The 15760-nt window shown below is 49.7% G+C and overlaps 1 protein-coding gene across 3 annotated transcripts in view; it reads left to right on the top strand.

Moving 5' to 3' along the window:
• The window catches only part of LOC121556227 (attractin-like), a 198781-nt gene extending 183449 nt beyond the window's left edge, over nt 1-15332 (top strand). For all 3 annotated transcript variants that reach the window (XM_041870125.1, XM_041870126.1, XM_041870124.1), the window contains exons 28-29: nt 10526-10640; nt 15133-15332. In XM_041870125.1, coding sequence (XP_041726059.1) covers nt 10526-10640; nt 15133-15257 — 240 coding nt within the window. In that variant the 3' untranslated portion in view covers nt 15258-15332. The remainder of the gene's footprint in view (nt 1-10525; nt 10641-15132) is intronic.
• The last annotated feature ends 428 nt before the right edge of the window (nt 15333-15760 follow it).

Here is a 15760-nt window from a genome sequence, read left to right as displayed (position 1 = left end):
CTCTACGGACAATTCCTTCGACCCCCATGGCTTGGTTTTTGCTCTGACATGCACTGTCAACTGTGGGACCTTATATAGACAGGTGTGCCTTTCCAAATCATGTCCAATCAATTGAATTTACCACAGGTGGACTCCAATTAAGTTGTAGAAACATCTCAAGGATGATCAATGGAAACAGGATGCACCTGAGCTCAATTTCGAGTCTCATAGCAAAGGGTCTGAATACTTATGTAAATAAGGTATTTCAGTTTTTTATTTTTAATCAATTAGCAAACATTTCTAAAAACCTCTTTTCGCTTTGTCATTATGGGGTATTGTGTGTAGATTGCTGAGGATATATATGGAGGCAGGGGGAGACTAGAGAGATGGAGGCAGGGAGAGGCTAGAGAGAGGGAGACAGGGGGAGACTAGAGAGAGGGAGACTAGAGAGAGGGAGGCAGGGGGAGACTAGGGAGAGGCTGGAGAGAGGGAGGCAGGGGGAGACTAGAGAGAGGGAGGCAGGGGGAGACTAGAGAGAGGGAGACAGGGGGAGACTAGAGAGAGGGAGGGAGGCAGGGGGAGACTAGAGAGAGGGAGGCAGGGGGAGGCTAGAGAGAGGGAGACCGCGAGACTAGAGAGAGGGAGGGAGGCAGGGGGAGACTAGAGAGAGGGAGGCAGGGGGAGACTAGAGAGAGGGAGGCAGGGGGGAGACTAGAGAGAGGGAGGCAGGGGAGACTAGAGAGAGGGAGGCAGGGGGAGACTAGGAGAGAGGGAGACGAGAGAGAGGGAGGCAGGGAGAGGCTAGAGAGAGGGAGACAGGGGAGACTAGAGAGAGGGAGACTAGAGAGAGGGAGACTAGGGAGAGGCTGGAGAGAGGGAGGCAGGGGGAGACTAGAGATGGAGGCAGGGGGAGGCTAGAGAGATGGAGGCAGGGGGAGGCTAGAGAGATGGAGGCAGGGAGAGGCTAGAGAGAGGGAGGCAGGGGGAGACTAGAGAGAGGGGGGCAGGGGGAGACTAGAGAGAGGGGGGCAGGGGGAGACTAGAGAGATGGAGGCAGGGAGAGGCTAGAGAGAGGGAGGCAGGGGGAGACTAGAGAGAGGGAGGCAGGGGGAGACTAGAGAGAGGGAGGCAGGGGAGACTAGAGAGAGGGAGGCAGGGGGAGACTAGAGAGAGGGAGGCAGGGGGAGACTAGAGAGAGGGAGGCAGGGGGAGACTAGAGAGAGGGAGACCGCGAGACTAGAGAGAGGGAGGGAGGCAGGGGGAGACTAGAGAGAGGGAGGCAGGGGGAGACTAGAGAGAGGGAGGCAGGGGGAGACTAGAGAGAGGGAGGCAGGGGAGACTAGAGAGAGGGAGGCAGGGGGAGACTAGAGAGAGGGAGGCAGGGGGAGACTAGAGAGAGGGAGGCAGGGGGAGACTAGAGAGAGGGAGGCAGGGGGAGACTAGAGAGAGGGAGGCAGGGGGAGACTAGAGAGAGGGAGGCAGGGGAGACTAGAGAGAGGGAGGCAGGGGGAGACTAGAGAGAGGGAGACGAGAGAGAGGGAGGCAGGGAGAGGCTAGAGAGAGGGAGACAGGGGGAGACTAGAGAGAGGGAGACTAGAGAGAGGGAGACTAGGGAGAGGCTGGAGAGAGGGAGGCAGGGGGAGACTAGAGAGATGGAGGCAGGGGGAGGCTAGAGAGATGGAGGCAGGGGGAGACTAGAGAGAGGGGGGCAGGGGGAGACTAGAGAGAGGGAGGCAGGGGGAGACTAGAGAGATGGAGGCAGGGGGAGGCTAGAGAGATGGAGGCAGGGGGAGACTAGAGAGAGGGGGGCAGGGGGAGACTAGAGAGATGGAGGCAGGGAGAGGCTAGAGAGAGGGAGACCGCGAGACTAGAGAGAGGGAGGGAGGCAGGGGGAGACTAGAGAGAGGGAGGCAGGGGGAGACTAGAGAGAGGGAGACTAGGGAGAGGCTGGAGAGAGGGAGGCAGGGGGAGACTAGAGAGAGGGAGGCAGGGGGAGACTAGAGAGAGGGAGGCAGGGGAGACTAGAGAGAGGGAGGCAGGGGGAGACTAGAGAGAGGGAGGCAGGGGGAGACTAGAGAGAGGGAGGCAGGGGGAGACTAGAGAGAGGGAGACTAGGGAGAGGCTAGAGAGAGGGAGGCAGGGGGGAGACTATAGAGAGAGGGAGACTAGAGAGAGACTAGAGAGGGAGGCAGGGAGAGAGAGGGAGGCAGGGGGAGACTAGAGAGAGGGAGACTAGAGAGAGGCTAGAGAGAGGGAGGCAGGGGGAGACTAGAGAGAGGGAGACTATGGAGACTAGAGAGAGGGAGGCAGGGGGAGACTAGAGAGAGGGAGGCAGGGGGAGACTAGAGAGAGGGAGGCAGGGGGAGACTAGAGAGAGGGAGGCAGGGGGAGACTAGAGAGAGGGAGGCAGGGGGAGACTAGAGAGAGGGAGGCAGGGGGAGACTAGAGAGAGGGAGACTAGGGAGAGGCTAGAGAGAGGGAGGCAGGGGGAGACTATAGAGAGAGGGAGACTAGAGAGAGACTAGAGAGGGAGGCAGGGAGAGAGAGGGAGGCAGGGGAGACTAGAGAGAGGGAGACTAGAGAGAGGCTAGAGAGAGGGAGGCAGGGGAGACTAGAGAGAGGGAGACTATGGAGACTAGAGAGAGGGAGGGAGGGGGAGACTAGAGAGAGGGAGGCAGGGGAGACTAGAGAGAGGGAGGCAGGGGGAGACTAGAGAGAGGGAGGCAGGGGGAGACTAGAGAGAGGGAGGCAGGGGAGACTAGAGAGAGGGAGGCAGGGGGAGACTAGAGAGAGGGAGACTATGGAGACTAGAGAGAGGGAGGGAGGGGGAGACTAGAGAGAGGGAGGCAGGGGAGACTAGAGAGAGGGAGGCAGGGGGAGACTAGAGAGAGGGAGGCAGGGGGAGACTAGAGAGAGGGAGGCAGGGGAGACTAGAGAGAGGGAGGCAGGGGAGACTAGAGAGAGGGAGGCAGGGGGAGACTAGAGAGAGGGAGGGAGGGGAGACTAGAGAGAGGGAGGCAGGGGAGACTAGAGAGAGGGAGGCAGGGGAGACTAGAGAGAGGGAGGCAGGGGGAGACTAGAGAGAGGGAGGCAGGGGAGACTAGAGAGAGGGGGGCAGGGGGAGACTAGAGAGAGGGAGACTAGAGAGAGGGAGGCAGGGGGAGACTAGAGAGAGGGAGACAGGGGGAGACTAGAGAGAGGGAGGCAGGGGGAGACTAGAGAGAGGGAGGCAGGGGGAGACTAGAGAGAGGGAGACAGGGGGAGACTAGAGAGAGGGAGGCAGGGGGAGACTAGAGAGAGGGAGGCAGGGGAGACTAGAGAGAGGGGGGCAGGGGGAGACTAGAGAGAGGGAGACTAGAGAGAGGGAGACAGGGGGAGACTAGAGAGAGGGAGGCAGGGGGAGACTAGAGAGAGGGAGGCAGGGGGAGACTAGAGAGAGGGATACTAGAGAGAGTGCAGCTGAAACAAAGGCATCTGTTCAGAAATGTAATTAACATTGCTTCAGAAGAGACAGAGAAAAGTCTCTACCTTCAGTGAACATCAGACAGGGAACAACAGACATGGGGAATGGAGGAATACGTCATAGAATTTTAGAAGAATGTTTTTTATTTAATTTAAACATTTCCTCCTGGAGAGGAGAGAGAGGGAGTAGCTGTTGACAGAGATAAATGGTGTTATTGTGCAGGTGGAGTTCTGTTAGGAAGACACACACACACACACACACACACACAGGTTGTTTAACGTTGCTAAAACAGAAAAGAGGCAGGGAATCAACAAACCTGTTGTTTTATAGTGATTGATGTCAGAGAGGGACTTCCCTGATAGGAGGGACATGGGGTTAGTGGAGAGAGAGAAGAGGGCTAGATGGAATTGAAGAAGGAATTCAGTCGGTTTAAATGGAAATTCTATTTTTGTAATTTCACCAACTCTGTTGGATATTATTTATACATTAAGTATTCTCCATTAGTTTGCCTTAACAAACTGCACTTGCGGGGATAAATTGGAGAAAGTGTCTATTTAAACGATCTGCTCTGAAGAGGAATGGAAGATACATGGTCCAGGTTTCTCCTGACAACCTAAAGCTGTGGAATAAAAAGCTGACCGTTTCTACTGTATTTGACCCAATAGTATGTTTAACCCTGTATGTTAATCATATATAGTCTTTGTTAAGTCCACCCCTCTCAGGCCGTTATGCCCTGTGAGTCCTGGGTCATCGTTGGTGGTATCCCAGAGGGGTCTGTATAATCTAACACGTTTCTATTTCTTCCAGAGAGCAGTGTTGTGTATTATGGTACACCTTGTTCTGGTACATTATGGTATAATATACACCTTGTTCTGGTACATTATGGTATAATATACACCTTGTTCAGGGACATTATGGTATAATATACACCTTGTTCTGGTACATTATGGTATAATATACACCTTGTTCTGGGACATTATGGTATAATATACACCTTGTTCTGGTACATTATGGTATAATATACACCTTGTTCTGGTACATTATGGTATAATATACACCTTGTTCTGGTACATTATGGTATAATATACACCTTGTTCTGGTACATTATGGTATAATATACACCTTGTTCTGGTACATTATGGTATAATATACAACTTGTTCTGGTACATTATGGTATAATATACACCTTGTTCTGGTACATTATGGTATAATATACACCTTGTTCTGGTACATTATGGTATAATATACACCTTGTTCTGGTACATTATGGTATAATATACACCTTGTTCTGGTACATTATGGTATAATATACACCTTGTTCTGGTACATTATGGTATAATATACACCTTGTTCTGGTACATTATGGTATAATATACACCTTGTTCTGGTACATTATGGTATAATATACACCTTGTTCTGGTACATTATGGTATAATATACACCTTGTTCTGGTACATTATGGTATAATATACACCTTGTTCTGGTACATTATGGTATAATATACACCTTGTTCTGGTACATTATGGTATAATATACACCTTGTTCTGGTACATTATGGTATAATATACACCTTGTTCTGGTACATTATGGTATAATATACACCTTGTTCTGGTACATTATGGTATAATATACACCTTGTTCTGGTACATTATGGTATAATATACACCTTGTTCTGGTACATTATGGTATAATATACACCTTGTTCTGGTACATTATGGTATAATATACACCTTGTTCTGGTACATTATGGTATAATATACACCTTGTTCTGGTACATTATGGTATAATATACACCTTGTTCTGGTACATTATGGTATAATATACACCTTGTTCTGGTACATTATGGTATAATATACACCTTGTTCTGGTACATTATGGTATAATATACACCTTGTTCTGGGACATTATGGTATAATATACAGTGCATTGGGAAAGTATTCAGACCCCTTGACTTTTCCACATTTTGAAACCTTACAGCCTTATTCTAAAATGGAATTAAATAGTTTTTCTACACACAATACCCCATAATGACAAATCAAAAACAGGTTTTTAGAAATGTCTGTACATTTATTACAAATAGTCAACAGAAATACCTTATTTACATAAGTATTCAGACCCTTTGCTATGAGACTCGAAATTGAGCATCCTTGAGATGTTTCTACAACTTGATTGGAGTCCACCTGTGGTAAATTCCATTGATTGGACATGATTTGGAAAATCACACACCTGTCTATATAAGGTCCCATAGTTTACAGTGTATGTAAGAGCAAAAACCAAGCCATGAGGTCGAAGGAATTGTCCGTAGAGCTCCGAGACAGGATTGTGTTGAGGCACAGATCTGGGGAAGGGTACCAAAATATTCTGATTGAGGAAAAACTGATTCTGATTGGCTGGACCTGGCTCCCCAGTGGGTCGGCCTGGCTCCCAAGTGGTTGGGCCCCTGCCTAGTCATGTGAAATCAATCAATCAATCAAATGTATTTATAAAGACCTTTTTACATCAGCAGATGTCACAAAGTGCTATACAGAAACTCTGCCTAAAACCCCAAACATCAAGCAATGGAGATGTAGAAGCACGGTGGCTATGAAAAACTACCTAGAAAGGCAGGAACCTAGGAAGAAACCTAGAGAGGAACCAGGCTCTGAGGGGTGGTCAGTCCTCTTCTGGCTGTGCTGAGTGGAGAGGAACCAGGCTCTGAGGGGTGGTCAGTCCTCTTCTGGCTGTGCTGAGTGGAGAGGAATCAGGCTCTGAGGGGTGGCCAGTCCCCTTCTGGCTGTGCTGAGTGGAGAGGAATCAGGCTCTGAGGGGTGGCCAGTCCCCTTCTGGCTGTACTGGGTAGAGAGGAACCAGGCTCTGAGGGGTGGCCAGTCCCCTTCTGGCTGTGCCGGGTGCAGATTGGCCGTACGTGGCCATTAAGGCCAGATTGTTCTTCAAGATGTTCAAACGTTCATAGATGACCAGCAGGGTCAAATAATAATCACAGTGGTTGTAGAGGTTGCAACAGGTCAGTACATCAGGAGTAAATGTCACTTGGCTTTTCATAGCCGGGCATTTAGAGGTTGAAATAGCAGGTGCGGTAGAGAGAGAGAGTTGAAAACAGCAGGTCTGGGACAAGGTAGCACGTCTGGTGAACAGGTCAGGGTTCCATAGCCGCAGGCAGAAGAGTGGAAACTGGAGCAGCAGCACGACCAGGTGGACTGACCAGCCCACGAAGATCTCCTCCACCACACGATCCCGTGGGGGCGCAAAACCGGACAGGAAGATCACGTCTGTGACTCAACCCACTCAAGTGATGCACCCCTTCTAGGGACGGCATGGAAGAGCACTAGTAAGCCAGTGACTCAGCCCCCGTAACAGGGTCAAAGGCAGAGGGGAGCCGGCCAGGCAGAGACAGCAAGAGCGGTTCGTCGCTCCAGTGCCTTTCCGTTCATCTTGGCACCCCTGGGCCAGACTACACTCAATCATAGGACCTACTGAAGAGATGAGTCTTCAGTAAAGACTTAAAGGTCGAGACAGAGTCTGCGTCTCTCACATTGATAAAAAAACAAACATTCCATACAAATGGAGCTCTATAGCCCTGCCTCCAGCTGTTTGCTTAGAAAGTCTAGGGACAATAAAGAGGCCTGCGTCTTGTGACCGTAGCGTACGTGTAGGTATGTACGGCAGGACCAAATCGGAGAGATAGGTAGGAGCAAGCCCATGTAATGCTTTGTAGGTTAGCTGTAAAACCTTGAAATCAGCCCTAGCCTTAACAGGAAGCCAGTGTAGAGAGGCTAGCACTGGAGAATTATGATCACATTTTTTGGTTCTAGTCTAGATACTTGCAGCCGTGTTTAGCACTAACTGAAGTTTATTTAGTGTTTTATCCGGGTAGCTGAAGAGTAGAGCATTACAGTAATCTGATCTAGAAGTGACAGAAGCATGGGTTAGCTTTTTTTTGGAGAAAAAGTTTGATGTTATCAATGTTACGAAGATGGGGGGAAAAAGCTGTCCTTGAAAAATTCTTAATATGTTCGTCAAAAGAGGAGATCAGGGTCCAGAGTAACGCCGAGGTCCTTCAGTTTTATTTGAGACGACTGTACAACCATCAAGATTAATTGTCAGATCCAACAGCAGATATATTTGTTTCTTGGGACCTAGAACTAGCATCTCTGTTTTGTCCGAGTTTAAACGTTTTTTTAAATGCCGCCATCCACTTCCTTAAGTCTGAAACACAGGCTTCCAGGGTAGGCAATTTTGGGGCTTCACCATGTTTCATCGAAATGTAAAGCTCTGTGTCGTCTGCATAGCAGTGAAAGGTGACATTGTGTTTCCGAATGACATCACCAAGAGGTAGAATATATAGTGAAAACAATAGTGGTCCTAAAACGGAACCTTGAGGAACACTGAAACCTACCATTGATTTGTCAGAGGACAAACCATCCACAGAGACGAACTGATATCTTTCCGACAGATAAGATCTAAACCAGGAAAGAGCTTTTAGACCAATTAGGGCTTCTAATCTCTCCAAAAGAATGTGGTGATCGATGGTGTCAAAAGCAGCACTAAGGTCGAGGACAGGCCTGGCCAACCCTGTTCCTGGAGAGCCACCGTCCTGAAGGTTTTCGCTCCAACCCTAATCTAGCGCACCTGATTATAATAATTAGCTGGTTGATAAACTGAGACAGGTTAGTTACTTTATTACTGCCACTTTTAGTGACTTTGGTACACATCCAGTGGATAGGGAGCCATTTATTATGTTCAACATAGGAGGGCCAAGCACAGGAAGTAGCTCTTTCAGTAGTTTAGTTGGAATAGGGTCCAGTAGGCAGCTTGAAGGTTTAGAGACCATGACTATTTTCATGAATGTGTCAAGAGATACAGGATTTTAAAAAACTTGAGTGTCTCCATTGATCCTAGGTGCAGACTCAGGACAGCTGAGCTATGAAGAAATACACAGATTCAAAGAGGCTGTAATTTGCCTCAACCTAGATCGAGGCACAGACACGGTCTCAATGGGGATAGCTGAGCTGACTACACGGACTGTGCTAGTGGCAGACTCCACTAAGCTGTCAGGCTGGCTAACAGCCTGCTGCCTGGCCTGCACCCTATCTCATTGGGCTGGCTAACAGCCTGCTGCCTGGCCTGCACCCTGTCTCATTGGGCTGGCTAACAGCCTGCTGCCTGGCCTGCACCCTGTCTCATTGGGCTGGCTAACAGCCTGCTGCCTGGCCTGCACCCTGTCTCATTGGGCTGGCTACTAGCCTGCTGCCTGGCCTGCACCCTGTCTCATTGGGGAGGCTAACAGCCTGCTGCCTGGCCTGCACCCTGTCTCATTGGGCTGGCTAATAGCCTGCTGCCTGGCCTGCACCCTGTCTCATTGTGGAGCTAGAGGAGTTAGAGCCCTGTCTATGTTGGTAGATAAGATGAGAGCACCCCTCCAGCTAGGATGGAGTCCATCACTCCTCAGCAGGCCAGGCTTGGTCCTGTAGCACCCCTCCAGCTAGGATGGAGTCCATCACTCCTCAGCAGGCCAGGCTTGGTCCTGTAACACCCCTCCAGCTAGGATGGAGTCCATCACTCCTCAGCAGGCCAGGCTTGGTCCTGTAACACCCCTCCAGCTAGGATGGAGTCCATCACTCCTCAGCAGGCCAGGCTTGGTCCTGTTTGTGGGTGAGTCCCAGAAAGAGGGCCAATTATCTATAAATTCTATCTTTTGGGAGGGGCAGAAAACAACAGTTTTCAACCAGGGATTGAGTTGTGAGACTCTGCTGTAGAGCTCATCACTCCCCCTAACTGGGAGGGGGCCAGAGACAATTACTGCTGTAGAGCTAACCACTCCCCCTAACTGGGAGGGGCCAGAGACAATTACTCGATGCTGACACATCTTTCTAGCTAATTTACACACTGAAGTTATGTTGCGCTTGGTGACCTCGGACTGTTTCATCCTAACATCGTTGGTGCCGACGTGGATTACAAAATATACATCTTTAGGGTGTCAGGATGAGATGTCCTTCATGACAAGGGGGAAAAATTAACCTCAATGCTCAAGCAAGCTAGCTAAACAGACACTGCTACAGTAGCACGCTAGCTAAACAGACACTGCTACAGTAGCACGCTAGCTAAACAGACACTGCTACAGTAGCAAGCTAGCTAAACAGACACTGCTACAGTAGCAAGCTAACTAAACAGACACTGCTACAGTAGCAAGCTAGCTAAACAGACACTGCTACAGTAGCAAGCTAGCTAAACAGACACTGCTACAGTAGCAAGCTAGCTAAACAGACACTGCTACAATAGCAAGCTAGCTAAACAGACACTGCTACAGTAGCAAGCTAGCTAAACAGACACTGCTACAGTAGCAAGCTAGCTAAACAGACACTGCTACAGTAGCAAGCTAGCTAAACAGACTCATCAGCACAAATAACTTGGCTGGCTAGCAAGCCTAGATTGAACAGAACACAGCTGGCTGCATTTTCTACATTTTTCATCAGATGTTGTTCAAATGTCTTACCTCAAAACGAGTCTGGCAGGACTGTTTTCTCCTGCCAATGCAATGGAGTGAAAGACAATCAGGTGCCCACTTTAGTCCCTGAAAAACAAATGGGGAAAAAACAATTAGCTACACCAATTAATGATTTAAAAACTGTCCAGGTCTTCACAATTGACACATTGCTGCAATGACAACAACGCAGTTAGTTTAGTTGTTCATCTCTAAACAACCAATAAGCAGGACGAGCCTGTCATCATGAAGTGTTTTGAGAGACTAGTCAAGGATCATCTACCTTACCTGTCACCCTAGATCCACTTCAATTTGCTTACCGCCCCAATAGATCCACAGACGATGCAATCGCCATCACACTGCACACTGCCCTATCCCATCTGGACAAGAGGAATACCTATGTGAGAATGCTGTTCATTGACTATAGGTCAGCATTCAACACCATAGTACCCTCCAGTGAACTGGTTATCCTGAGTGGCAGTGTGTTTCTGCTCTCTTGCCAACTCCTTGTCATGCCCAGCAGGACTGTTGATATGACACAGAGAAGTACAACACATATTGTATCTATGACGCCTTACCTGATGTCTCTCTCTCCTCTCCAGATGGTCCCCAAGCCCATCGCCCTGGAGCCGTGTTTTGGGAACAAGGCTGCTGTCCTCTCCATCTTCGTCCGTTTACCCAGAGGCACCGGGGGCATCCCCCCGCCCGGTCAGTCTGGTAAGATAGAGGGATGACACCTCTCTCTCTCTCCCTCTTCCCCCTATCTCTCCCCCTCTATCTCTCTCCCTCTTCCCCCTATCTCTCTCTCCCTCTCCCCCCTCTCTCTATATCCTTCTCTCCCCTCTCTCTCTCTTTCCCTCCCCCCTCTCTCTCTATCCCTCTCCCCCCTCTCTCTCTCTCTCTCCCCCTCTCCCCCTCTCTCTCTCTCTCTCCCTCTCCCCCTCTCTCTCTCTCCCTCTCCCCCTCTCTCTCTCTCCCTCTCCCCCACTCTCTATCTCTCTCCCCCTCTCTCTCTCTCTATCCTTCTCCCCCCTCTCTCTCTATCCTTCTCCCCCCTCTCTCTCTCTCTCCCTGTCCCCCTCTCTATCTCTCTTCAGCCCACTCCCCCTCTCCCTGTCCCCTCCCTCTAGCCAGCTCCCACTCTCTCTATCCCTCGCCCCCCTCCATCCTTCTCCCCCCTCTCTCTCCCCCCCCCCTTCTCTCTCTCCCCCTCCCCCTCTCTCTCTCTCTATCCCTCTCCCTTCTCTCTCTCTCTATCCCTCTCCCCATTCTCTCTCTCTATCCTTCTCCCCCTCTCTCTCCCCCTCCCTCTCTCTCTCTATCCCTCTCCCCTTCTCTCTCTAACCCTCTCCCCCTTCTCTCTCTCCCCTCTCCCCCTTCTCTCTCTCCCCCTCTCCTTCTCCCCCCTCTCTCTATCCCTCTCCCCCTTCTCTCTCTCCCCCTCTCCCTTCTCTCTCTCCCCCCTCTCCCCATCCCTCTCTCCCCTTCTCTCTCTCCCCATCCTCCTTCTCTCTCTCCCCCTCTCCCCCTTCTCTCTCTCCCCCTCTCCCCCTTCTCTCTCCCCTTCTCTCTCTCTCCCTCTCCCCCTTCTCTCTCCCCCTTCTCTCTCTCTCCCTCTGCCCCTTCTCTCTCCCCCCTTCTCTCTCCCCTCTCTCTCTCTCTCTCTCCCTCTCCACCCTCTCTCTCTAACCCTCTCCCCCCTCTCTCTATCCCTCTCCCCCCTCTCTCTCTCTCTCTCTCCTCCCCCTCTCTCTATCCATCTCCCCCTTCTCTCTCTCTATCCCTCTTCCCTTCTCTCTCTCTCACTCTCCCCCTCTCTCTATCACTCCCCCATCTCTCTCTCTCTCCCATATCTCTCTCTCTCTCTCCCATCTTTCTCCCTCTCCCCCTTCTCTCTCTCTATCCCTCTCCCCCCTCTCCCCCTTCTCTCTCTCTCATCCCTCTCCCCCTCTCCCCCTTCTCTCTCTCTATCCGTCTCCCCCGCTCCCCCTTCTCTCTCTCTATCCCTCTCCCCCCTCTCTCTCTATCCCTCTCCCCCCTCTCTCTATCCATCTCCCCCTTCTCTTGCGCTATCCCTCTCCTCTCTCTCCCCCTCTCTCTCTCTATCCCTCTCCCCCCTCTCTCGATCTCTCTCCATCCCTCTCCCCCTCTCTCTCTCTCTATCCATCTCCCCCTTCTCTCTCTATCCCTCTCCACCCTCTCTCTCTCTCTCTCTCTCTCTCTCTCTCTCTATCCATCTCCCCCTTCTCTCTCTCTATCCCTCTTCCCTTCTCTCTCTATCACTCTCCCCCCTCTCTCTCTATCACTCTCCCATTTCTCTCTCCCTCTCCCCCCTCTTTCTCTCTCCCTCTCCCCTCTCTCTCTCTCTCCCTCTCCCCCTTCTCTCTCTCCTTATCCCTCTCTCTCTCCCCCATCTCTGGGTCCCTCCCCCTCTCTCCCAGTCTTATTAATTAAATTGTCTCTCTGTCATAACAAAACCTTCCATCTGGAGCTCCCAGAGGCGGCCCCCTCATCTCCCCCTCATCTCCCCCCTCATCTCCCCCTCATCTCCCCCTCATCTCCCCCTTCCCGGGGTTCTGTTTCTGCCCTTTACACAGCAAGTCATCTTTCATCATGTTCTGACCATCAACAGCCCTGCGGTCACAAACCTCCTTCAGCCTCCAACTATTCATCTGTTAGGACTTTAGCTCCTGCTGTGGTAGTTGGTGTGTAGGAGGATTTCAGATTACAGTGGGGAAAAAAAGTAATTAGTCAGCCACCAATTGTGCAAGTTTTCCCACTTAAAAAGATGAGAGAGTCCTGTAATTTTCATCATAGGTACACGTCAACTATGACAGACAAATTGAGAGAGAAAAAATCCAGAAAATCACATTGTAGGATTTTTAATGAATTTATTTGCAAATTATGGTGGAAAATAAGTATTTGGTCACCTACAAACAAGCAAGATTTCTTGCTCTCACAGACCTGTAACTTCTTCTTTAAGAGGCTCCCCTGTCCTCCACTCGTTACCTGTATTAATGGCACCTGTTTGAACTTGTTATCAGTATAAAAGACACCTGTCCACAACCTCAAACAGTCACACTCCAAACTCCACTATGGCCAAGACCAAAGAGCTGTCAAAGGACACCAGAAACACAATTGTAGACCTGCACCAGGCTGGGAAGACTGAATCTGCAATAGGTAAGCAGCTTGGTTTGAAGAAATCAACTGTGGGAGCAATTATTAGGAAAATGGAAGACATACAAGACCACTGATAATCTCCCTCGATCTGGGGCTCCACGCAAGATCTCACCCCGTGGGGTCAAAATGATCACAAGAACGGTGAGCAAAAATCCCAGAACCACACGGGGGGACCTAGTGAATGACCTGCAGAGAGCTGGGACCAAAGTAACAAAGCCTACCATCAGTAACACACTACGCCGCCAGGGACTCAAATCCTGCAGTGCCAGACGTGTCCCCACCATACCTACTGTGAAGCATGGGGGTGGAAACATCATGCTTTGGGGCTGTTTTTCTGCAAAGGGACCAGGACGACTGATCCGTGTAAAGGAAAGAATGAATGGGGCCCTGTATCGTGAGATTTTGAGTGAAAACCTCCTTCCATCAGCAAGGGCATTGAAGATGAAACGTGGCTGGGTCTTTCAGCATGACAATGATCCCAAACACACCGCCCGGGCAACGAAGGAGTGGCTTCGTAAGAATCATTTCAAGGTCCTGGAGTGGCCTAGCCAGTCTCCAGATCTCAACCCCATAGAAAATCTTTGGAGGGAGTTGAAAGTCCGTGTTGCCCAGCGACAGCCCCAAAACATCACTGCTCTAGAGGAGATCTGCATGGAGGAATGGGCCAAAATACCAGCAACAGTGTGTGAAAACCTTGTGAAGACTTACAGAAAACGTTTGACCTGTGTCATTGCCAACAAAGGGTATAAAACAAAGTATTGAGAAACTTTTGTTATTGACCAAATACTTATTTTCCACCATAATTTGCAAATAAATTCATTAAAAATCCTACAATGTGATTTTCTGGATTTTTTTTCTCATTTTGTCTGTCATAGTTGACGTGTACCTATGATGAAAATTACAGGCCTCTCTCATCTTTTTAAGTGGGAGAACTTGCACAATTGGTGGCTGACTAAATACTTTTTTCCCCCACTGTAGCTGTGATTAACATCTGGACCTTATTAAAATGCTTTAATTCTGAACACACACACTGACGTATAACTGTGTTATGTTAATAGACCCAGTATGGTTATCTAAACACTCTTTTTAATAAAAACTGTTAGCTGAAAATAGGACCAGTGGAATAAAGCGCTGTGTCCAATGACGTATATAAACCCTGGATTGCTGATGCTATGTATTGGCCAGTGAGAGGCTTTGGAGCCACCGGGCGGCCATATTGGTACCCCCCAGTAGCGGCCATATTGGTACCCCCCAGTAGCGGCCATGTTGGTACCCCCCAGTAGCGGCCATATTGGTACCCCCCAGTAGCGGCCATGTTGGTACCCCCCAGTAGCGGCCATATTGGTGCCCCCCAGTAGCGGCCATATTGGTACCCCCCAGTAGCGGCCATATTGGTACCCCCCAGTAGCGGCCATGTTGGTACCCCCCAGTAGCGGCCATATTGGTACCCCCCAGTAGGAGCTGTCCTCCATAGGAATGAATGGAATTCTAGACTCCTTTAATTAAATGTTTCAAGGACAGAATTCACCACTGTATGCTAAGGCCCATATTGTTTAGTGACAAACTAATTGTTAGGATGAGTTTCTAGGGTATCAAGTCATTAAGAATGTAAGGATATACTTAGAAACTTTTGATGGGGAGTTCATATAAGATATTGAATATGTACCATGGTTCGTTATAACAGAAGACATAGCCCTGCCTCTGGACATTCTGAACTCGCTTGAACAAAGAAGATCCTCTCAGCTTATAATACCGTCTGTTACACGTTTCTTCACAAACATCTGGTACCCATCGGTGGGCATTACCTTCTTTGATGTTATTATCCTTTACCCCAAATCACTATATCCTGTCCATCAATGATTCTAAGATCAGCATCAGTAATCTCCTTTGACATAAGGAATGCAGACTCTGTGGCACCAAGCCACTTATCGACCAACTCTAACCTGGGTCACACAACACTATGACATGACATCTTTACACTAATACATAACTTCCTGTTACTAATACATCACTTCCTGTCTCTGTGTAGGGCTAACGGTGGCCTCGGCCCTGGTGGATGTGTCTCAGCAGATGTGTCTTGGTTACAAGGAGAAGTCAGGTGGTCTGAGGAACAGGAAGCAACAAGCCTCTGCACAGCCATCCACCTGTATCTGACCACACCCCCTGCCCCTGGACCCCGCCCTGCTCCACCCTAACCCCTCTCCCCGCCCCAGAGACTACAGCCCCGGACTGGAGGAAGGGAGGGAGGGAGGGGGTTTCCTGGGGGAGGAGGAGGGGTGTGGGAGAGGGACGTCTGATGGACTGTTACACCCTGCGGGGGGAAACACACCTGGCTGAGACATTTGGAGCTTTGGGGGAGAGAAAGAAAGAAAATACATTAGTCCAGATTAGAGGAGGAGAAGCACTGCTTTATCACTGTCTGCTAAACTACCAGGCATTCTGCTTGGTATGCTGTCTGTCTGTCTGTCTGCTAGACTGTCTGCTAAACTACCAGTCATTCTGCTTGGTATGCTGTCTGTCTGTCTGTCTGCTAGACTGTCTGCTAGACTACCAGTCATTCTGCTTGGTATGCTGTCTGTCTGTCTGCTAGACTACCAGGCATTCTGCTTGGTATGCTGTCTGTCTGTCTGTCTGCGTTCTACTAACAGATGAACAAC

This window comes from Coregonus clupeaformis, chromosome 25 (genome assembly GCF_020615455.1).
Source record: "Coregonus clupeaformis isolate EN_2021a chromosome 25, ASM2061545v1, whole genome shotgun sequence".
NCBI classification, from domain to species: Eukaryota; Metazoa; Chordata; class Actinopteri; order Salmoniformes; family Salmonidae; genus Coregonus; species Coregonus clupeaformis.
This window is presented reverse-complemented; position numbering and strand designations above follow the sequence as displayed.